The sequence below is a fragment of the Poecilia reticulata genome, linkage group LG13 (assembly GCF_000633615.1).
Source record: "Poecilia reticulata strain Guanapo linkage group LG13, Guppy_female_1.0+MT, whole genome shotgun sequence".
Taxonomy (NCBI): Eukaryota; Metazoa; Chordata; class Actinopteri; order Cyprinodontiformes; family Poeciliidae; genus Poecilia; species Poecilia reticulata.
The window spans coordinates 17850493-17873914 of NC_024343.1; the positions used below are offsets into that span (position 1 = coordinate 17850493).

The 23422-nt window shown below is 43.2% G+C and overlaps 2 protein-coding genes across 3 annotated transcripts in view; one reads left to right on the top strand and one right to left on the bottom strand.

Moving 5' to 3' along the window:
* Nucleotides 1-2478: 2478 nt before the first annotated feature.
* On the top strand, nt 2479-6814 carry LOC103474651 (ribonucleoside-diphosphate reductase large subunit). Its single transcript, XM_008425769.2, has 4 exons — nt 2479-2689; nt 3742-5723; nt 5803-5991; nt 6468-6814. The coding sequence occupies exons 1-4, from the start codon at nt 2668-2670 to the stop codon at nt 6657-6659; spliced, it is 2385 nt and encodes a 794-aa protein (XP_008423991.1). The 5' UTR covers nt 2479-2667; the 3' UTR covers nt 6660-6814.
* Nucleotides 6815-10842: 4028 nt separating this feature from the next.
* The window catches only part of sipa1l3 (signal-induced proliferation-associated 1 like 3), an 81348-nt gene continuing 68768 nt past the window's right edge, over nt 10843-23422 (bottom strand). Inside the window, exons 13-24 of one of the 2 annotated variants that reach the window (XM_008425771.2) lie at nt 20280-20531; nt 19429-19611; nt 18862-18986; nt 17591-17706; nt 17062-17507; nt 15680-15907; nt 15321-15483; nt 15056-15239; nt 14828-14977; nt 12950-13076; nt 12175-12256; nt 10843-11718 (exon numbers count right to left, since the gene is read on the bottom strand). In XM_008425771.2, coding sequence (XP_008423993.1) covers nt 11527-11718; nt 12175-12256; nt 12950-13076; nt 14828-14977; nt 15056-15239; nt 15321-15483; nt 15680-15907; nt 17062-17507; nt 17591-17706; nt 18862-18986; nt 19429-19611; nt 20280-20531 — 2248 coding nt within the window. In that variant the 3' untranslated portion in view covers nt 10843-11526. Of the gene's footprint in view, nt 11719-12174; nt 12257-12949; nt 13077-14827; nt 14978-15055; nt 15240-15320; nt 15487-15679; nt 15908-17061; nt 17508-17590; nt 17707-18861; nt 18987-19428; nt 19612-20279; nt 20532-23422 lie in introns of both variants that reach the window. The other variant, XM_008425770.2, reaches the window with a different exon arrangement.

Sequence of the window (23422 nt, forward strand, 5' to 3'; positions counted from 1 at the left end):
TGTGTCCAGACAGAGGCATTATCAGTAGCCTAGCATCACGACCTGTTTGTTCTGAAGATCCTGCAGCTTCCACTTCTCTTCCTAACATGGCGCCTCCTCACCCTGACTCTCATACTGATAGGAGGAACCACAGAGCTCTGTTAAGTTAAAGCTCATCTTCTGAAGTTGGGATATTTTTCCTCCAACAGGTTCCAGAGGAATCACCTCAAACCAGATGTTGGACTGGATTTTATTTTAATGTCATTTGTGAATGTTAGAGCCTMATTTTCAGCAGTGGAGCTATAAAGGTTGGAAAAGGTTATCAAGTCTCATCAACATCAGTTATCAACATCAATATTTCCACTAAATAAGAGGCAAAAACCAAAATTGCTTGATAAAGGAAAAGCCTCTCAGACTCTGAGCCCGACTGCACCAAACTATTTTTTTATATTAGACAATTAAATTTCACATAATTATTGCGGTAGAAGCCATTTGTTTGTTAAATACTTAATGAAAAATATATACCGTGTTTGATGTTTGTTGTAAATGACGTATACTCACAAAGAACGAGATAGTTAGTCCAAGTTTTTTGTTTATTGAACGTTCAGAAATTACAACAGCTGTGATGCACCAAGGCAAAGGTAAAGAAAGGTAAAACAACCCGAACAGGTGATCAACTTAAAACCACTCGCACCCTTTTACTCTCTCTCTCTCTCTCTCTCTCTCTCTCTCTCTCTCTCTGTCTCTCTCTCTCTTTCTCCCTGTGTGTCATTTAAGCACACCCGTTGCCATGGCAACCTCCTGCGCTCCACAAGCTGACCCGAGATTAAGTTAAAAACATAACATTCAGTCCGTTACGATATTAGGTTTGCARGCTTGATATTTATTTTGCGATCATTAATAAACGCTCCTTGAACACAGCGGTGGTTGATTAGTTAATTTTAAACTCCTGCTCTGCTCGTTATTTTGATAATGGAACCGAAAAGCACAGAATTGCGCAACACCTTGTTGAAACAATAATTACTGAGATTGTTCGTTGGGTCATTAATTTGAACATGTTTTGTTGATTTTTTTGTTGTTCTCTCATAAAGTTACAAACGTTTTAAGCCAGTCAGAGGAGGACGCGCTGCTCTCAGCGTCCTACCTGCGTTCAGTTTGTCACCTAATGCCGAGATCGACTCAAAACCTTCCGTGATCGACTTATCGCACCGCTGCTCTAGCAAAGCACGAACAGTTCAGAAACAATATGAAATGGGGAAAAAAGTATTCATTAACTGATTAGGTTGTGTTTTAGATTGTTCTTGAAAACCTAATCAGTCACGGCTGATTAGTGGGTGAACTCACGGCTGCACAGTGAACCCATTGATTTTTTACAGCAGACAGCCGCTCCACTCTCTTGCAGGTACTGTTACCCCCGCTAAATACTTTAGGGGTATGCAGCACCCTGCCGTACCCCCTTACTTTCACCCCTGCACATAACACAAAACCACTGGTACAGAATTACCTGTTATGGTAAAGAAAAACTAAACTGTGTTACAAAATGGAATGGAAGTAGCATTAGTGGATATGTAAGAGGATATGTTGCCATTCGTATAGAATTGTAAGACAGTTCAATTAATAAGTAACAGAAGTTGGTTTTTCACCTGAATAACTGCATTTCAGTCCTATATAATTGCACTGTAAATAATTGCTTTGATTATATATTACTTTAAAAATGGATATTAACTGAATTGATGTAAAATGTCCTTATCTTTTATTTGTTGTAAAATGACACTATATAAATAAGTGGAAATTATTATTATTATTTTAAAAATGTTAAATTATAAAACTACAAAAGTCATCACAACCATCTTATGTGGTTGTGAGATACAGCTGTGGTGCTGGATAAATATACCATACTTTATTTACTTAACTGTTCTTATTTCCACAGACTTTTTAAGGAACCAATTAGAAACACAATATATCAAAAATTTAAAATCAACACTGTTTGAGGATTTAATGTAAAATTAAAAGCATGTAATCAAACCTTTTTTAAAAAGTTAAAAATGCAAGTTTGTAATTATGGAGGTGTTTATGTGTCTCCTCTGTTCTCAGAGAAGATGAGAGTGGGCTCCTCTCACCACCCTCAACAACACTGGTGGATCACTTCACAGCAGAGAGGCTCCTACTTCCTTTATATACAGACTTTATTTAAGATCCAAAGAGAATTGACCATTAATGTGCTCTTTTTTCCTTTCTTTCTTTAATTCTTTCTTTGTTTGTTTCTTAGAAGTTAACTATAAAGCTAGCTGGTGCGCGGACATGTTTTATAAGTCAGTAGTAATGAGGTGCTCTTGTTTTACTTTATATTCTTGTTCGTGAAGGACTGAAGAAGAAAAAAAAGACTCCCCTCACAGAAGAACATCTTCTTCCGTGGCGGGAATGGGATCTTCTTCCAATCACGGAAGAAGATCTGCGATTGGTTCGTGGTCACGTAGCTTCCCGCTGCTGATTGGTCCAAACTCCTGTCCATGCCAAAGGTCTCCGCCTTCCCTACAAATGCATCTTTAGCGGGAAGTTGAGAGTTTTTCGCGGTTCTATCCTGCAAACCTGAGGGGTCCTTCGTCTGCCTGCACACCGTGACACCGAGAAGAGGTTCTTGCTTGTGTCTGCCGCTAACCCAGGAGACGGGAAACATCACCTTTCATCATGATGTTCGTGATTAAAAGAGGTGAGTTTGGTTAGCTGAACAGTGTGAGCTCGACCTCTGGTAGCTTTGCTGCTTTAGCCATCAGCTGTTTATAAGATTAAGGAACGATAGCGACTCTAATGTTGGCTCTGCATCTATTTGACAAGGAGGTTTAGCAGTAACAGCTAAACCTCCCAGGCTGTGGGAGGGATTTTAATTTGTCTGAGCTAGCTAGGTAGCACGCTAACTTAACAGTAAACTTTAGTATAGGAGGCAAAAAAGTAGACAATGTTTTACATTTACTCAACAAGCACACTTTGATAAGTAGTTTGAGCTCTGTTGGTTTTGTTTACATAGCCAGAAATGAGCCTTTGTTTCAAATGGCGCCAAAATGAAGGTTAATTATCCATTTAAGTCAGAATGGGGGCGCAGTTAGTAGCACTGTTGCCTTGCTGCAAGAAGGTCCTGGGTTCGATTCCCGGCCAGAAACAGGCGGATTTAGAAAGCTTTAAAGTCCAGGAGATATCCAGGAGAATAAATGCACTTTAAGTTTAATAGTTAAATGGCTAAGGTATCTAGTTCAGTTTATGTGCAAATTTAATTTATAGCTACTAATTTAGGTCCATTGACAGATCCCATTGTAGACCAAACAAATTAGAGTAATGTGGTTGTAAACAGATTCAGGTCCAATTACTCTCTGTTCTCTATCCAGTTTTATCTCTCTGTCCAGTTTTATCTAAATTTGTCTAAATTATTCCGGTTTATTAAAAAATAAAATAAAACAACACAATCGAAGCCCAGCCGAATACACTGGGAAACCCTCATCCTGAGCAAGTATAGGGCAACTGTGCAGTGGAACCATTCCTCTATAACAGAAAGTTACTGTCAACAGAACCTGGATTGATATGATGATCAATTAATTAAAATTGGTGTTCAGTCATGCGTCGTCTTTGCACACTGTACAAATCCAGAATCTCAACAATGTTTTCTTGTTATTTTTGAAGAAAAAGCTTCATTTGGCAGAATTTGGTTCTTGATTTAACTGAAAACCATCCTGGTTCTTGTTTTTTTTGTTTCCCCCCCCCCCCTCCCAGATGGGCGCCAGGAGCGCGTCATGTTCGATAAAATCACCTCCCGCATCCAGAAGCTTTGCTACGGCCTGAACCCGGACTTTGTGGATCCGACTCAGATCACCATGAAGGTGATCCAGGGCTTGTACAGCGGCGTCACCACCGTGGAGCTAGACACGCTAGCGGCAGAGATTGCGGCCACCCTGACGACCAAACACCCCGACTACGCCATCCTGGCTGCGAGGATTGCCGTCTCCAACCTGCACAAGGAGACCAAGAAGGTGTTCAGCGAGGTGATGGAAGACCTGTTCGCCTACGTCAACCCTCTGAACAAACGCCACTCTCCCATGATCTCCAAGGAGACACTCGACATCGTCATGGAAAACAAGGACCGCCTCAATTCCTCCATCATTTACGACAGAGATTTCTCCTACAACTTCTTCGGCTTCAAGACTCTGGAGCGCTCCTACCTGCTGAAGATCAACGGGAAAGTGGCCGAGCGGCCGCAGCACATGCTCATGAGGGTGTCAGTTGGGATCCACGGGCGAGACATCGACGCCGCCATCGAGACCTACAACCTCCTGTCGGAGAAGTGGTTCACCCACGCCTCTCCGACCCTCTTCAACGCCGGGACCAACCGGCCGCAGCTGTCCAGCTGCTTCCTGCTCGCCATGAAGGACGACAGCATCGAAGGCATCTATGACACCCTGAAGCAGTGCGCTCTCATTTCCAAGTCCGCTGGCGGGATCGGCGTGGCGGTGAGCTGCATCCGATCGACGGGAAGCTACATCGCCGGCACCAACGGCAACTCCAACGGATTGGTCCCGATGCTGAGAGTTTACAACAACACGGCTCGCTACGTCGACCAGGGCGGCAACAAGAGACCCGGGGCCTTCGCCATGTACCTGGAGCCGTGGCACTTCGACGTGTTCGACTTCCTGGAGCTGAAGAAGAACACAGGAAAGGAGGAGCAGAGAGCCAGAGATCTTTTCTACGCCTTGTGGATCCCTGACCTGTTCATGAAGAGAGTGGAGAGCAACCAGGACTGGTCCTTGATGTGTCCCAGCGAGTGTCCTGGGCTAGACGAGTGCTGGGGAGAGGAGTTCGAGAAGCTCTACACCAGATATGAGAAGGAAGGGAGGGTGAAGAAGGTGGTAAAGGCGCAGCAGCTCTGGTACGCCATCATCGAGTCCCAGACCGAAACCGGGACGCCCTACATGCTCTACAAGGACGCTTGCAACAGGAAGAGCAACCAGAAGAACCTGGGCACGATCAAATGCAGCAATCTCTGCACGGAGGTGGTGGAGTACACCAGCAAGGATGAGGTGGCCGTCTGCAACCTGGCCTCCATCGCCCTCAACATGTACGTCACGCCAGAGCGGACTTTCGACTTCAAGAAGCTGGCCTCCGTCACCAAGGTAATCGTGAAAAACCTCAACAAGATCATCGACATCAACTACTACCCGGTCCCTGAAGCCGAGACGTCCAACAAGCGTCACAGGCCGATCGGGATCGGCGTCCAGGGTCTGGCCGACGCCTTCATCCTGATGCGGCACCCGTTCGAAAGCCCCGAAGCCCAGCTGCTCAACATCCAGATCTTCGAGACCATCTACCACGCCGCCCTGGAGGCCAGCTGCGAGCTCGCCGCAGAGCTCGGCCCCTACGAGACGTACGAGGGCTCGCCCGTCAGCAAGGGCATTCTCCAGTACGACATGTGGGAGAAGACGCCGACCGACCTGTGGGACTGGAAGCTGCTGAAGGAGAAGATCGCCAAACATGGCGTGAGGAACAGCCTGCTGCTGGCGCCCATGCCCACGGCGTCCACCGCCCAGATCCTGGGCAACAACGAGTCCATCGAGGCGTACACCAGCAACATCTACACCCGCAGGGTGCTGTCCGGAGAGTTCCAGATTGTCAACCCTCACCTCCTCAAGGACCTGACGGAGCGCGGCCTGTGGAACGAGGAGATGAAGAACAAGCTGATCGCAAACAACGGATCCATTCAGGTGACGGTCGGCTCACCTTGACATGAACCATTCTCAGCTTCGGTTTTGCTAATAAAGATTTGTCGTTTACCTTTGACAGGACATCAGCGGGGTCCCAGAGGACCTGAAGCAGCTGTATAAAACCGTTTGGGAAATCTCCCAGAAGACCGTGCTGAGGATGGCAGCAGACCGTGGAGCCTTCATCGACCAGAGCCAGTCGCTGAACATCCACATCGCTGAGCCCAACTATGGAAAACTGACCAGCATGCACTTCTACGGCTGGAAGCAGGCGAGTCACACCTCCCACAGAGGCCAGAGAGATGTTACTCTTAAAACCAGATATTTACACAAATTTACAGAACTTTCTTGTTTATTCTCGCTGTTCAATATTGAATCAGACTGAAAGCTTCCTCTATTAGGGAAAACGTTATTTAAACGCAAGAATAATGAATATTCATACCTTGTGATATATCGTTGGGTTTCAAATGAACTTGAGGTCAATAATGGGCCAAACTTCCAGAAGAAGCAAGAAGCTTGTGAATGGAGATCCAAAATGTTGGCAAAAATGAGAAGTCTGTGTAAATTTCTTGGTGTCAGGAACCAGGACTGGTCCTTGCGTAGCTGATGTCGTTCTGCTGTTCTCGCGTTTTAATTTTATTAATCTTAACTCGTCAAGAAAACTGAGAAATCGTTCATAAATATCTGCTTTCAGCTGCATTTGGGAACAGGGAGGCTGAATTTACAGTGTTTATTTCTTAATAACAGGGTTTGAAGACGGGAATGTACTACCTGAGGACGAAGCCCGCTGCCAACCCCATCCAGTTCACCCTGAACAAGGAGAAGCTGAAGGAGGTGCAGCAGAGCAAGACCTCAGAGCAGGAGATCAAGGAGAGGAACAAGGCAGCCATGGTTTGCTCTCTGGAGAACAGAGACGAGTGCCTCATGTGTGGCTCTTAGAGCGGCCGTCTGGCCTGTAAACAAACCTGCTGGGACTTTAATGTGTTTCCTCATGTTGGAAACGCTGGAGAGATCATACTTGATCTGTAACCTTAAGATGTTTATTTGTGTTTTTTATTAAATAAAATTGTAACTGGTTTTCTTGTCATCTTAAACACCTGTCTTATGATGCATTAAGACAGGAGTGTCCAACCCCAGTCCTTAAGAGCCACTGTCAAACCTTCAGGTCTAGATCTGGACCAAATGAATGACATGTTACCAGGCCTCCAGGGAGCTGAATGATGGGGTTTCAACCACATCATTGACTTTAATTTAAACTAAGTCTTGATTCAGAGGCTTTTTGTAGGTCTGGGTAAGTATTAGCCTGGTCATGTCGTTCCTACGCAATTTAACGCCATCTCCTTTCAGTGCTCCAGGGCTTTTTTTTCTGCATAGAAATGGATTTCTCCGGTAAAATTTGAACCGGGCCAATCAGCGAACAGGATAAATTGTGAACGATGACGTCATCTTTCTGCGCTGTTTTACTAATGGCAGCCGAAGAAGTGAATGAAGCTGTAAAGTCCATAGACATAAGAGTAGATGCCTCATGGACCGCTCTCGCCTATTGTCGCTGACGAGATTTAGGGCGGCCATCTTGGAGCGGTACTCGACTCCACTCAGCGTTGTGTGTTGAGCAGCACAATGACGTATCAGCGCATTTAATCAATCATAACACGCTTTTTTGTTACTGGAAACCTTATTCAAACATCTATCAAAGCTACATTTATAAACAATTGTATTTTTTAAGTATATTTTTAATACATAGCATTTAAATATGCTTAGTGGCAATAACAATAGAATAAGAATGGAATATTCTGATATTGATGTGTGAAGAGCATATTACAAAGCCCACAGCCGTTCATAATTTAATTTATTAAGATCAATACATATTTATATAACTATACAAACACAAATAATGATTAATACTGAATATATATTGGATACATGTTTATATATATGTATGGATATACATCCATACATATATAGATATGTTTTCCAGCCGACGAGTTCTAGCTTCAGAGTGATTCCGCACCTGAGATTGAGTCCAAAATCCGATCCGAGACTCATCCGTGCTGCAGTGAATCCGTCTCTCTTTAAAGATACTTCTTCTTCATATCGTGTCTTTATAAAACCTTCAAAACAAAAACGGAAGATTTGGGATGTATCATACTATCTAAAATGAAGTTGCTTTGGTTTTCATTTTCCAGATATGATGTGGTGTAAATTTCTCCAGCAACCAGGAGTTTTCTTGAACTGGCTGCAGGTCTCTAGTTTTACCACCAAAAATGTTTTCATCAAATTATACAAAACAAGATATTTAATCTAGATTTTTTTTTTTTTAAATAGAAAAATACATTCACTCTCAACTTGAACTTAGAAAAAAAAGCTCTGACACTTAATAAGGACTAAAGAAAAGATTGCATATCTTAAGAAAAAAGACAAACAAATGTTCATATAGTTTAATTTTTTTTTTTATAAAATAATGAAAACATAATTTACAATTTACAAGTTATTACAAAGAAATCCAGAAGGCTTCGTTTATGCTGAAAGAACCCCTGATGCGCAGAGGCATCAAACAAATCAGCTATGAACAGAAATCAGAGGTAAAACAGCACGTTTAAAACACAGTACCTTCTCTCCTCACTATTCTGCAACAGTGGCCAACGGGTTACAAAATAAATTACAAAAATATTTAACATTAAAATAAAATTACCGATAATAATGATGCATCACTGCCTTGTTCAACAGGGGTTGGGGAGTTGTGTACGCTTTAAATAGCTTAAAAATTATTCATAGCATGATTTATATTTGTTAATATATATAGAGAGAGAACATAAGAAACTGCAACCGTTTTACAAAAGCAAACAGGAAATTAAGACTAAAGTTAGAGCGACACCCACAAAGCTGAGTGGAAAAAAAACAAAAACATTTTACAGGATGGTGTCCTTAACTACGACCATGAGAAGACATGAGGGCTGAAGCGGCTTCCGGGCCAAAATGGCTGCCGTCTGATCGGTCAAAGTGTTGGACCTCAGAGGGTCAGTGACATCAGAGCTAAAGCTGTACTTCTACGCAACAGACAAGCAGGAGGAAAACCTTTTGTCTCATTTCAAGTCATGTTTCAAACATTGAGAGGGCAGGAAAAATGTGAAACTCACTAAATTATCACAGCCTTTTGCACTTTGTCATCTCATGGAGAATAATTAGTAAGCTGTTGATAAACAAGTCCGTATTTGCCCTTAAATTTGTAGATTATATGCAAACAAGCGAAGCTATTTTCCAGACTGGTTGGCTCCAACGCCGTCTTTAAAAAGTCCTTCAACCCAGAAATATTAAAGGGATGCCTAAAACAGTATAAACAGCAGCACATCGTCTCTGATGGTGGAGATGTAGCGCTAAACAGCATCAAAGAACCTGAGAGGGTTGGAAAATTCAGTAAAGGAGTACAGATACGCTTTCATCAGAAATATCTCAGATTGGTCCTCTGCTGGGATATATTGTCCATAAAGTACCAGGGATCCTAAAAACACACTCTTCTGTAGGAAAATAGCTATAGTAGACAATATTAGGGAGGCTGGGGGTATAAAGTGTTTTTGTTTATTTGGGTTCATTATAGCATATGGGGACACACACACACACACACGAACGAGGCTTCTCAGTAAATTAGAATATTGTTAAATTTTGAAAAAGTGAAACTCCTCAGACATGTATTCCACACTTTTTTCTTCCACTTAATCTTCTATTTCTATGCTTGAATACAGCACTCGAGCATCCTACAGACGACGACTGTAGCCAGGAGAAAATGTTTTGAAATTAAAATAGCTTTTGTCTTTTTTAAATTATGTTTGAATTCTCAGACAGAGATGGATTTTTTTCATTAGCTTTATGTTGCATCCATGAAATCTGTCAGGAATAAAATGAATCACTCTGAGTATTAAACGGCACTTTTTAAATGAGATCACGGAGATAAATGAACTTTTTGACGATAAGTTAGTTTACTGAGAGGCACCTGTTCACACACGCTCACACATAGTGTTGTTCAGTGAACTTTCACGTGCAGTAGATGCTTCCTGCCAGTACATGTCCAGGGCAACAGAGCTCCATATTGACAAATTAAAGGGACAGGTTGACATTTTGAGGGATTAGGCTCATTTTTTCTCCTGAGAAGTAACAAGGAGGTTTTAACTTAAAAAATAGTCGTCTGTCTTTCAATCTGATTCGACATTTACTGCCTTGGAAATTTAAAGGGAGGCATTATGCATTTTCCAGGCACATACTGCCATTTTACAGTACAACAGAGTGGCCCAATAACAACTGGGCCACTCTGTTGTTATTGGGCCACTGTCTCTTTAAGAATCTGCTACTCTTCCCAACCCTCTGCCTTCAGCATGTCATCACAACAGTGCTCCAAGTATACCGTTCTTAGGAGGCTGAAGCTTGGCTGGTGAGTGCAGCTCCATTGCAGAGCTCTGTGGAAATGGGCGGAGCTCTGTGAAAATGGGCGGAGCTTTGTGGAAATGGGTGGAGCTCTGTCAAACCAAGCGCTTATAGACACCCTGAACAGCTGCCATCAGAGATTCAAGGTTTCATAGAACATGAACGAAAAAATCAAAGCAACACTTCGGGTATGTTTTTGTTGAGGGAATAACATTATGATAAAAAGTTCAAAAAAGTTAATTTTACATAACACCTCCACCTTTAAAACGGAACTAAAAGTAAAATAATTTATAGTCAACTTATCTTATTTATAAAATGATGAAACTTAATCTTTTACATCGCTATAGATCGGGTCTCCAAATAAAAGCATAACTCAAAATGTCATGGCTGTTTGTTAAGAGACACACTGTAGTAACTGAGGTTAAAACGAAGATCCAGAGGGTTTGGAGCTGAGATGATCGGGTTCTGCAAAAGCAGGGAGTCAAACCTAGAAGATACGATGTTATTTCACTGAGTTTAGTTTCATGACATCATCCCGGATCAGAACGACGACGGGGGTTCGGTTCACATCTGAGAGCCACAGTACATCCTCGTTAACGGAGAACAGAGCCTGAACGATTTAACATTACAGTAAACAAGTTTGTTTGTCACTTTTCACACACGCACGCGCACACACCCACACTAGAGGAATTAAATGCCAGGCGCATCAAACGCAAACACTTTAGTGTCTCTAAGGAGTTTAACACTACACTCATACATCTCTCTTTAGTATATTAGTTTGATGTTGATGATGAGAATCGTACCACACAGGCGTCTGTATAATCATACCTGTACAGCAGGGGTGCCCAAAGTCGGTCCTCGAGGGCCGGCATCCTGCATGTTTTAGTTCTCTCCCTGGTGGTAGTAACAAAATTTTAAGCTTGTCAATGTTCCTCTTTGACCTTCTATTGAGCCTTCATTTGGTCCAGGTGCGTTAAACCAGGGAGAGAACTAAAACATGCAGGATGTCGGCCCTTGAGGACCGACTTTGGGCACCACTGCTGTAGAGCTTCCACAATGTGTAGTGCATTCTGGGAGATGCAGTCTCTCTTTTTTTTTTTTGGCTGATTTGCTGCAGAAACAGTATTAGGCCTCTCCTGGTGACGTAGTGTTCTCTAAAACAGTCTTCTCCTGCTTGCTCCTCCGGCATAGTAGCATCACGAATCCAATGAGATGTTTTCACTTCAGTTTAGAAAAATAAAAGGGCTCAGAGTACACACAGGTGCAGGCTCTCTGGGAGCGCTGCATGTTACAAGTCCAGGTGGTCCGTTCTCACGCTCTCTGGTTTAAGGCAGTCCCACTGAGTAGCTGAATATACCCGCCTGCGCCCCTCCCGCCTGGTTCCGGCCCGTCACTCCCGTTGGGAGCTGGCGTCCTGCGTCACAGGCTGAGTCTCATGGTCACTTCCGGTCTTGAGGTTGGTGAAAAGCACGTTGAACTTGCGCAGCTGTTCGCTGGCCGTTAGACTCTCCACCTGCAGCCGCTGGTTGTTTTCTCTCAGGTTCGCCATCTCTGCCAGCAGGACGACTTTATCCTGCTTCTCCTGGGGAAAATAAAAAACACCAACAAAGATGTGACGCTCCTGCTGAGAACCCATGAGAAGGTAATGAATCGTTGGATAGGGGAGGGAAAGTTATTTATTTTTGGTATATTAAAAATTTATTTGTTTGCAATACTCCTGAGCCAATATTTTGTAGAAACAGCTGCAGGCGGCTACCAGCACCACACACAGGGTTCATACACTTCCCACAGTAAAATTCAAGCATTTTAAAGGTTTGAATCTTTGGAGTTAAAACAAAACAAATGAACTGAGACAGTTTCAATTCATGATTATATAATATCATTAGTGTTATTAATATGTTGTGATAGTATTCCACAGCAGGAACAGGGTAAAACAATAAACAAAACACTAACAAAAAAAAAAAAACTGCAGCTTTAACAGGTTTTCTTCCACAATTGCTCTGTATTTACTTCTTTTTATCTCCTCATCGAGTCTTACCTTCTCCAGATCATTGTTCAGCTGTTTTAGCATCACCTCAAGCTGGTAGAGCCGACCCGACAGGTCATTGGGCACCTCATCTCTGGAAACAAACGCAGCAAATGTTACCGTCACATCAAAGGTTCTCCTAGTAAACTGAGTTTCCTAAAGAGGTTTTTGTTTTCATCTTTAGTTCTTTCGACGCACGAGAAGCCGAAGTTGTTTCTACGACATGGCATTTCCAAATGAGAACCAAGGCAATAAAGCAAACTACCACCAGGTGGCAGCACCACAAACCCTAACTATTCCAAAAGAAGTGACTCTAGAGCAGTGGTTCTTAACCTGGGTTCGATCGAACCCCAGGGGTTCGGTGAGTCGATCTCAGGGGTTCGGCGGAGCCTCTGCCGCGGAGATAAAGACACACTTGTGTAAAGTTGTGATGACGCCCCGCTTTGCCATCACTTGCTCCAGAGGATCACGTTACATTGCTTAGCCAATCACAGCTGCGGAGGAGCCCTGATTGAAGGAGTTCCACTCTTTTTACCAAATTCTATAGTCTAAATCTGCTCCTTAGTCGCATCTTTTCGGGGTTGCTACTGCCTCTAGTGGCGTGGGGGTGGTAGCATAATTACATTACTAAATCAGAATACCGCAAAGTATGTTGCGTGTCGGGGGTGGGGGTTGGTGAAGGAGGAGGAGGAATAAGAAGGATTCGGTGAATGCGCATATGAAACTGGGGGGTTCGGTACCTCAAAAAAGGTTAAGAACCACTGCTCTAGAGGGAGAGGAGACCCACCCGCTGAACGTCGGTGTGGTCCGCGGCGTCTGAGGAGTGTTGAACTGAACCGGACTGGCGGTTGGTCTCGCTTCCGGACCTCCAAGCTGCGGCTCGACCAGTGAGAACAGGGAGACGGTTCTTTGTGCTACGATGGGAGAGTAGAATCTATTTATATAACATTTTTCACAGGTAAACGTCACAAAGTTCTCCCATTGTGACACAGAATAAAAATAAAACACACCAAGAAAGACAAAAAAAGAACAAATGAAATGATGAGGATCATTAAGAGCAGCAGCAGAAAGCTGCGGCAAAGACTCCTTTGTTTTTTACGTAGACATGAGGCGCAGTGATCTTCACAGGTGGAGCTGACAGCAGGTAAGGATCAAGTGTCTGCTAGTCGTTGGTTTGCTTTGTGGCTCTCAAGGGAGAGCAGACAGACCGAGAAAAGGAACAGATGACGATGAATGCCTAGACCTCTTCTTTTCCCCAAGTGTTTTGTTTCACAGAGCCTTCCAAAATTAGTCATACTTATTTAACTTTAATGTATTTTATTAGCATAAGTAAGGTCTGAGGTGTAGGGGTGAAAACAAACTGCAGAGTTACGACGACTCTCTTGGTCTCCTTTCTTTTCTGCATGTTGGTTTAGAAAGAGATGGTGTCTTGGTAGGTTTGAACTTCTGCTGCACCTCTTTCCCTTTTCAGGTAATGCATTGAACAAAGCTGCTGGGATACTTTTATTTAACCGTATCGTGTGTTATACTTCCTTTCTGATCTCTACCTTGATTGCATTTAAGGCTCATATATACCCAACTCAAAGTGCGACCATATTTTTTTATGTGGCCCGCTGCAACTCCAGACTCTTTGCTATGCGAGTGATCAGTCCCTCTGGCTTTTCACAATTCTGTGATCTTGGAAAACATCCCCACATTTTTCCATGTGAAATTATAACCATGGAAGCTTGGGCTGCACAGTGGTGCAGTTGGTAGAGCTGTTGCCTTGCAGCAAGAAGGTTCTGGGTTCAATTCCCGGCCCTGGTCTTTCTGCATGGAGTTTGCATGATCTCCCTGTGCATGCATGGGTTTTCTCCGGTTTCCTCCCACAGTCCAAAAACATGACTGTCAGGTTAATTGGTCTCTCCAAATTGCCCCTAGGTGTGAGTGTGAGTGTGCATGGTTGTTTGTCCTGTGTGTCTCTGTGTTGCCCTGCGACATACTGGCGACCTGTCCAGGGTGAACCCCGCCTCTCGCCTGGAACGTTAGCTGGAGATGGGCACCAGCAACCCTCCCGACGCCACAAAGGGACAAGGGTGTAAGAAAATGGATGGATGGATAATGGAAGCTTTTCAGAAAAAATGGTAAGAAAAAAAAAACAAAAACATAACGCAGGGTTTAAGTGATGCTAACTGCCACCTCCAGGTGGCAGTATTTCTTAATTTTATGACACCACTTCAGCCTTATGTGGTGTCAGGTTATATATCATGGTTGATATGGCAAGTAACAAAAAGTCACATTTACTGTTACATATAAGCACAAATATTGCAAAATTCCTTGCAAATATTTCTAATTAACACAACAAAATCTGTGATCATAAAAACAATCGTGAAAACTTTAAGGGACTAATCGATGTGAACATTTTTAGAAGAAACAGCTGTTTGTTAGCATTTTGTTAATGGGTTTTATAAATACATTCTAGCACAACTAGTTCATGACATTTATAATCTTATTATAGACCAAAATCGGGTGTTAAAGGTATCGGGGTAAAAGGGGCTGAACTTAAATGCATTTCCCGCTTTCATGTGAAAAATTGAAAGCCATACGTAATTTTCATTCCACTTTAAATTCAATGCATTGAAGCTTGTGGTTATAATGTGATAAAAAAAAAAGGTTCTTGTCTCACCTTCAAAGGCTTTTGCGGCGTTGACCAGGCTGGACCACTCCAGTCCACTGGCCGTGTCGGGCAGCGGCATCAGCCCCGGGTCGAGCCTCCTTAGAGGAGGAACTTTGTCTCTCACTTCTGTCAGGGACAACTCTGACGCGGACAGCGGCACTGAGCGGGGAGAGAGAGAGGAGGCGATGAGCTACAGGACAAACACCGGCAGGCGGTCCGATCAGCTCTGACACTCACTCTTCTTGCTATGCGAGTGGTTAGAGTTGTTGGAGGAGCTCGAATGTTTGCGTGTGGGCAGTGTGCAGGTGAACAGCACGTCGCTGGAGGTGGTTTGGTTCTCGGAGCAGGCGAAGGCGGCGTCTCTGCGCCCGCTGCACAGGGACTCGTCCGAAAAGGTGCGCTGCAGGGTGTGCCTGGGAGACTGGAGGAAGACGAGGCTTGGCGGTCAGAGACGCGCAGAGGAAGACGAGGCAGAAGAGCGACGCCAAGGCGTGCTTCTTACCGGGTCGGAGGGTGACGTCTCTCCGGGGTTGTCCATGATGATCAGTTTCTTCAGGTCGTCTTCGATGGTGCTCTTGTACGTCCGACGGGGAGACCGGAGGTCTCTCAGCGACGCCCGGAGCCGAGGCTGCCCAAACACGTTCTTTGAATTCGTGTCCACCTGCCTGCTGAAATACAGAAAAAGGTCAACTTGGTTTTCTTGATCACAAGCAGCTTGAAGCATCTCACCACAGATCTTAGAGTAACTGCTTAAAGCAGAACCTTCATACAGCCAGCTTTATTTAGACGGCTCTCAAGCCGTTTTATTTCACTTTGTGATCACAGATAAAAGCCGACCAGAGTCCACAGAGTCGGACTTACTTCTTGTTGTTGCTCTCAGAATTGGAAGTGTTGGTCGTGTTTGAAGATGATGCACTGGTCTCCTCTGTCTGACGACTTCTCGATTTGCCCTTCCCGTAAAACTCCTTGGGGGCAGAGCTAGACAAAGGGATGGAGCCCATCTGACCCGAGGTGGGCGTCGTCGTAGAAGCTCGGACGGGCCGCGCTTTCTCCGCTGTCGGCGTCTTGAAGCCCTGTGGTGTGAAGGCCCTGTGAAGACAGACAGGAACATATTTCACTCACTGTTAAGAGTTTAGATCAAAGAACCCCAACCAAAATCTCGGGGCGGGTTAAAGTTATTTGTTTAATGGTCAGGTCGGACTTGGGCTTCTGTGATGAGTTTAATAATCCTACAACACATGCATGCTGAGTTATGAGCACTTACTGCAAATAGTATTTTTACAACTCTGAACAATTTGTGAGTCTTTAGTTGTGCTAGAAAAGCTAAAATAAAATATGTTGATTCTGCAAAGTTATTTTAGTGCAAAATGTGATTTAGTCACAGAAAACAAGAATCATGCATCAGGTTGTAAGAACATCTTGGAACCTATTAAAATAAGATAACGCACCTTAGCAGCTGTTGAAATGAAATAACATTAGACCAACATTCTGCAAGATTTCTCTTAATCTACTGCAAAACTTAGTGAGTCGATTAATGTTTCAGTTAATTTACATTCATGATCAGCATTTTAATTAGGTGTAGCTCTTAATTAGGCTGTTATAATTAATCTCTGCAATACTGAATCTTTACAGTAAGGGTATACTTATTAATTCAGTGAATAAGATCATATTTACTCAAGTAGATAGAAGCATATACTATAATCTAGTGATCGTCTGTGTAGTATTTAACTAATTTAAACAACAGATTTAGATTACATTTTGTTTTTTCAATGCTGAAAAAGACCGTCCTTGCTTTTTACTAAGACTGTAAAGGTGCAACTTTGGTACAAAAAAAAAAGAACTATTAAACTTTCTTTAGTTAATCAATAGAAAATTGCATAGAGGCATTTTCTATTTTTTAAATTGTAGAAGAAAAAGGAAAAACCGTTTTATGAGATCAGCTGAAACGGTGAAAAGCTCCCTGGAACAGACTGCAGCACTAGCCCTCTGCTAACCCTCTGGTATTAAATACAGATTGCTTTAATCCAAAACTAAGTCTGTGTTGAATAACTGTAGTGGTTCATGTCGGGCTGGATCCATTGCAGCTCTAATGCAATAGATCTCATGATCATCTGTAAGTTTTACAAGGATTAGCTTTGCTAGACGCTGTGGAGCTCGTCTAGAGGCAATAGGAAAATGCAGATGGTTTGACTGAAAGTCCTCTAAAATGTTTTCAACATTCAACATGACAGATTGACTCATACCTTGGTTTGAAAGCGTCCATTTTTTCAGCGCTGGAGCTGGGAGGCGGGAATGTTTTGGTTGGGTACCCCTTGTTCTGATTGGCAGCGCCTGGCATGATGGGCGAGGACTCCCGTCTCCTCGACTCTCCGCCGTTGCTGCTCCTTCCCACGGACAGCTCCGGGAAGCCGCTGTAGGTCGCCGAGGGGTGCATGGGTTTGTGAGACTGGCTGCTGGTCTTGTGTCCGCGGTGACCGCTGTTGTAGTGCGTGGAGGCGTCGATGCCGCTGTCATTGGAGCCCCCCTGGTTGAGAAGGTCCGGGTCCGGATCGACCGGGTCGCCGAGAAAGCCGGCGCCTACCCGCTCCCCTCCAGGTCCGCCGTCAAACCAGCGCTCGTCGCTGTGGCTGCTGGACGCGTTGCTGGACAACGTGTTGCTGCTGGAGTGGCTGGAGTACTGAGCCTCGCCCTGGAGGGACATTAGGCGGACCCGGTCAGATAAAGAAGCCGGGAACAGACGAACGGATGAAACCGGCTGATGATGGATCTGACCTTTGAGTGTCTGTTTGGAGAGTCTTTGGCCGGGACATCCTGTCTGGTTATTCTCCTCTGCCCCCCTCCGCCACCTGGTCCTCGAGACGATGATGCTGGGACATGCCAGAGGGGCTCTAGACAGAAAACACGCACATGGAGGATTAAACAAATTACACTGAATGGCAATGGTTGGCAAAGAGGATTAAATACTTATGGCACATTTAAACACTGACCTCCCTCTGCACAACATCACTCAAAGCCCCTCTCATATCCCAGTTCTACTCAAAAAGCAATCTGAGAACTTATAGTCACTCTTTACATTCATTTAGTAAATGAATTAAATGAGGAGCTGGCATAAATAAATAAATGTTTTATTTATTTTATATTTATTTATTTACCCTAAATAAATAAATACTAAATAAATACTAAATAAATAAATACTAAATACTGCTCCAAGTCCAAGTGCTTGGAGCAGTAGCAGGAAATCCAACTGATTGAAATACGTACCTAGTAATAACATACTACTTTACAAATAAAGCACCTTAAAAACAACAAAGATGACCAAAGTGATGGACAATAAAACCAAACATAAAAGACAAACACAAGGAAGAGAAAATAAGTCACACAAACAGGAGCTGATCCGTTTTCACACTGAAATAAGTGATAATTAGGAAGGAAGGAAAAAAAGATCAATGTAGGACTCCTGCAGGTGCTGCTGTGTCTAAACCACATGACTCTAGTCTTGCTCTCATTAAAACTTTGAACATTTGAGCTCAATGTCTTTCAGTGGAACATAAACATGGTGGAAATCTGGCTAAAATTAAAACCAATTGTGAAAATAATGCCAAGTAGCAGCATAATGACAAAAAGTAATAAAAACTAAAAAAAGAGTTTGAGAATGGAGCCTTGTGGCATCCCTCAGTAGAGGCCAATATAAGATAAGATATTGTTATTGATGGAACTTTTTCCATGCGAGCTGTTGGATCCAGACCAATGTGACATCAACCCACAGCTCCTGTCTGCAGAGGAGAGTACCACGGTTTACAGATTTGAACATGCCGTTTACATGTTAAACAACGGATGTCTTGGAGAGAGAACAGAATCTCAAGGCTGGACTTTGTCAGAGGGGGTTGCACAGTATTATGAATTATAATGAACTTACATAAAAAAAACAACAAAAAAACGCTTCACAGAAAATTATTTTGAAATTATTTTGTACGCACAACTGGAAGAGAAACGGCAGGAAGAAACTCCTGAATCAATTTCAGTCTTTAGTTTGAATTTGATACCTGTTTTGCAGCGCTCCATTGTGCTCTCCTGACTGATGAACCCTGACGAAGACTCTCCACTAGAAGTGATGTCCACACTGAAGTGGGGTTCATAGGGCAGCAGGGGGCGCTGTACTGATCCAAACCTGAACAAATCATAAAGGTTTTGGATGAGCAAACTCAATTACTAATAGCATATTTAAAGGGAAAACGGAGCACAGAGGCAACCAAAAAAACAAACACATAGACCTCTGAAATAAACAATTTCTATTTAATTGATGGAATAATGTTTTCCGCGTGTTGTTATGCATCCTGTTGGCAGTTGAATAAACACGTTTTTCTGGTTGGGTGAGACGCTATCAACCTCCACACTGTGAGGAAAAGCCGCCCACACAACAGATCCTTCCCCCAGAGAGACAGTGTGTTCATTTCACTTCTTACTCTAGACATTATTCACCCTCTTCCTCAAACTGAAATAATCTTCCATTAGCAAGCTAAACAGTCATTACGGGAAACATCGGACATGTTCAGTCAAGATCCAAATGAGCTTTAATGAAGGAGGGAATACAGAAACATGCCGCTACGCACCTGTCGGGTGACGGCTTGTAGCGTACGAAAGATCCTGGAGTCATTCCAGGAGAGCCCAAGACGGAGAGGGCGACCAGCCCCGTGGAGGGTGACGAGAAGCTGGAAGAGGGGTTTCTGTAGGGCAGGACTCTGTCGCCTCCTGCAGGAGACAGGTTGTAGTGGTTCTCTGGGTAACTTACAGGCCTGGAAGACAATAGCGGTGTGAGAACATGTCATGAAAATGAATAAGATTGTGATAGCATAAATAAAATGGATTCAAATTAGGTGAGAAAAACACTTTTTAAAAAAATATACTTTAGAAGTGGGCAGTGTGAAACCATTCAAAGGCGGTGTGTGTGGAGTTTAAACTACAAAAAGCATCCAGAATAACAGAGGTAGGCAGTTCTAACTAAGGTCCAACTAAAAGCTGAAGAGTAAAAACAATGTTTTAAAAAAAAGAACAGAGTTTTGTCCAAAAGTTTAAGATTTTTCTAACATTCCAGACTACAAAGTGATGATTAGCACTGTGATTACTGCTGATTTTGTATCGAGTCAATAGCGTATCGGCCAATACTCAAGACTGCAATTTTGGTATCGTTTCGGCAGTGAAGAAGTTTTCTGAAGACTTGGAGATGATAAATGCATTATGTAAAACATATCTAAACACCCTCTGCTTCATTACTAACCCCTAAACAATTTAGCTTCTCCAATACCACTCCGGGACAACTCTGCAACTTTTGCCATGAATTATTTCTCGCTTCCTTTAATGTTTATTGATAAGCTGCGCTGCCCTCTCCACATCACTGCTGCAAATCTCAGAGCTCACTCTGCTGCTGTAACCTGGAGTCTCATGCCATATTAGGTGATGGTACCTCTTGGAGTTGAAGTGCTGTGGCTCTCTGTAGGGGACTGGCATCAGGGGTTTGTGTGAGCGGACCAGAGGAGGAGGCGGGGGGCCCATGGGTCCCCAGCGAGGCAGGTTGGGAGCATTCATGAGCCCCGCAGGAATGGGTGAGCTCTCCCATCGCCACGTTTGGTGGAGAGAAGGTCGGTATCCGGCTGCCAGAGGCTCAGGCTCAGGCTTCTGCTCCATGGTCTTCATCTCGTACTCCTCTGTGCAGCCCCTAAAGGCGGGAAGAGATAGCGAGAAAAGCAGGGACGTTTAAATATAGATCATCAAACAAATAAACCCTTCCTGCTCACATGTCCAAACTCTAAATTTTTCTCTTTCCCTCTTTTCCTTCATCTGCAGTTTAAAGGGTCTTCTGCAGTGAGTTGGTAGAAAGCACAGCTGAAAGACCGCCACTTCCTCTGAACTCCGGCTGAACCGAGATCAGTGTGTGAAAGCTGTTCAGTATATTCACTCCGAACACTCCACAGTACAGTTCATGTGGTGGCTTAAATATACAACAGACATGTAACAGAGTTCATTAATGAGCTCCCATGAGACAATGGACTTAGGAAAAGAGGAAAACAGCTGATTAATGACAAATCAAATATTCATCTTTGCTACAGGAAGATTAGATCACGTCTCTTTATAAAAATGTGAATTTTATACTGACATTACTGCCTTTACCCGCCAAACTCAAATTCTATGAAAGTACAGAAGATATTTTGTGAAGGTAAAAAAAAATGTAAGTCACAAAAATGTGAGTTCTAGGAGAACAAAATTAAAATATCATCTGATGGCTGGTGCAGGCTTCAAGCAAAAATGATCTGACATTTATTCTCATCCATAATGAAGCTCATTGCTGGAAGGGATCTTCCTCATTTCGTTTGTATACGAGCTCCTGTCTCAATATTTTATATAGAGGCCTATTAAAGGAGAGGCAGGGATTAAAACATGCTGACAAATTGGCATTTAGGGTGAAAGGAGATGAGCGAAATGATGGATTCAAAAAGTAGATGAAGAGGTGGATGATTAGCTGAACTGACAGAAGAGAAACAATAATCGCCATTTAGCCTGTATGATAACTTACGATAGGTTTTAATATTCCTATAGTTTAACAGACATTCAACTTATTATTGGGGGTTTTCAGGAGTCAAAAGGTTGAAAATGTTATTGATTTAGACTCTGACTTTTAACACAATGTTTCTCATTATTGTCTAAAATCCATTCACTTTAAGGGTATAAACAATAGATTTGTCTTAATAAAATCTAAGGCTGCAAGTGCAACTCAACATAACTGATAATGTTAACTACAGTAAACGATCTTCATCAATGATTTTAAGTGACGCCATTTTTATGACTATTTTTCATATTTTCTTAAAACTTCCAAGTGTTTATGATGTAAAGCTCTTTGTATTGTTTTGTTGCTGAAATGTGCTATTCAAATAAATTTGATTGAAATGTTTTCCAACAAATCGTATGTGAGGAGTGAAAAATTGAAATCTGTTTCTGGGGAAGATAATTAATCACCTAGATAGATTAGTCGATTAATCAGATAAAAAGTCATAAGCGATCACTCTTGAAGGCTCCTCTGTCTCTTTAAGAAAGCCTTGCTCTTTTGGACACTCCGCCATCAGCACAACAATACTCCTCCATTATGTAGTGAACAACCTTTCCTTAGGAGCGTTGCATTGAGAAGTAGTTTGTATAATGAGCACAGTAGACTCCCAGTTCCACCAGGTGTTTGCCAATTGCTGCTGCCGCTAGTCTAGAGGAGTCGAGTGTAGGAGGTTTGTGTAAATAAGCGTCCAGGCACAGCTGAATGGTTGCCGTGGGAGATTCAAGGATTTCTCAAACATACATGAAGGAATCAAAGCAACACTAATGGTATGTTTCGGATGAGGGAATTACATTCTAACATGACGTAATGTTCAAACAAAAGTCAAGTTTACAACATCAGGGTTACAAAAACTGATAAAGACAACCGTTAGCTCTGGGAAATGTATTGGAAGATAGACAAAAGCAATCAACTAATGAATAATTAGGTGACGGTTTTCTGCAGCCTTTGAGAAATACAGATTCACATAAAAAAAAACATGCAACAACAAAACGCCTCTAGAACACAGCAGCTTTCCAGGGACAAAACCCCCCCCCACAAATCAATGTCCATGAAGGCAACACGTACTACAACCATTTTAATCAATAAACCTTCTGCTATCATCAATATCGATACAGATCAGCTGCACAGACCTCAGCCTTGCATGCACACACGAGGGGAATACAAACCTCAGAGAGAGCAGAGCCTAACGTCTGTCAGCATGCAGTAATTCTCCCATCACATTAGCTGAGGTGACACGGCTAGAGCTCAGATACACACACACACACACCGTCAGACCCACGCCTTTTTCCTGCTGCATCCATCCGTCGAGTGCTTTCGCAGCCGAGACAGAGCCTTCCAACTTTCATCTCTCTCTTCCCTTCTCGCCTCCACCCACTCCTCTTACTCTCGGCGGTGCTGAGACACGTCCTCCTCATTGAGCGCTCCTCCCAGCCTCTCTCTCCCTCCGTCGCTCCACCTCTCCCTTCTTATTTCCTTTCTTTTTATTTACACAGGGCATACATTTTTTTTTTAAAGAATAGCGTCGGCTCTTTTATTTATTTTCCCCTTTTTTGGTGTTCTTTTCCCCCCCCCCACCATTCCAGCAGATGCCAAGCCTTAATCTCATGCAATCTGCTCGCCTGGCACACAGCAGCCAACGAGTCAGAGAGGAAGAGTGAAACGCAAAGACTCTAATTATAAGCTGCTCCAAGGCCACAGCTCAGTGTTTCAATGTGTGTGTGTGTGTGTGTGGAAAGGGTTTAACTTGGAGTAATTAAACTGCCTCCGACATTAAAGGAATCCAACCACAGTGTGATCACACAGCCCGCCACGAATACGGTTTTTAGGAGCTCTGATGCTCAGAAACACACACAGTGTCCTCGGGGTTTTTTTTTTTTTAACCATTCTGCAAAACCACACCAGCATCTAATAATGCCTCTTTATTCAGGCTCACTCAAGACCTGGAGCACAGATGAGAAGATAAAAAAAGGGTGTAGCAGCAAAGGATTGTTGCAGAAGGACCAAAC

What these genes read in the sequence shown, in the direction of transcription:
- LOC103474651 (XM_008425769.2), top strand. Translation starts at nt 2,668, where the DNA reads ATGATGTTCGTGATTAAAAGAG. An exon ending in CAAACAACGGATCCATTCAG is followed by an intron (nt 5,724 to 5,802) that starts GTGACGGTCGGC and finishes TACCTTTGACAG; the next exon opens with GACATCAGCGGGGTCCCAGA. An exon ending in ACTTCTACGGCTGGAAGCAG is followed by an intron (nt 5,992 to 6,467) that starts GCGAGTCACACC and finishes TCTTAATAACAG; the next exon opens with GGTTTGAAGACGGGAATGTA.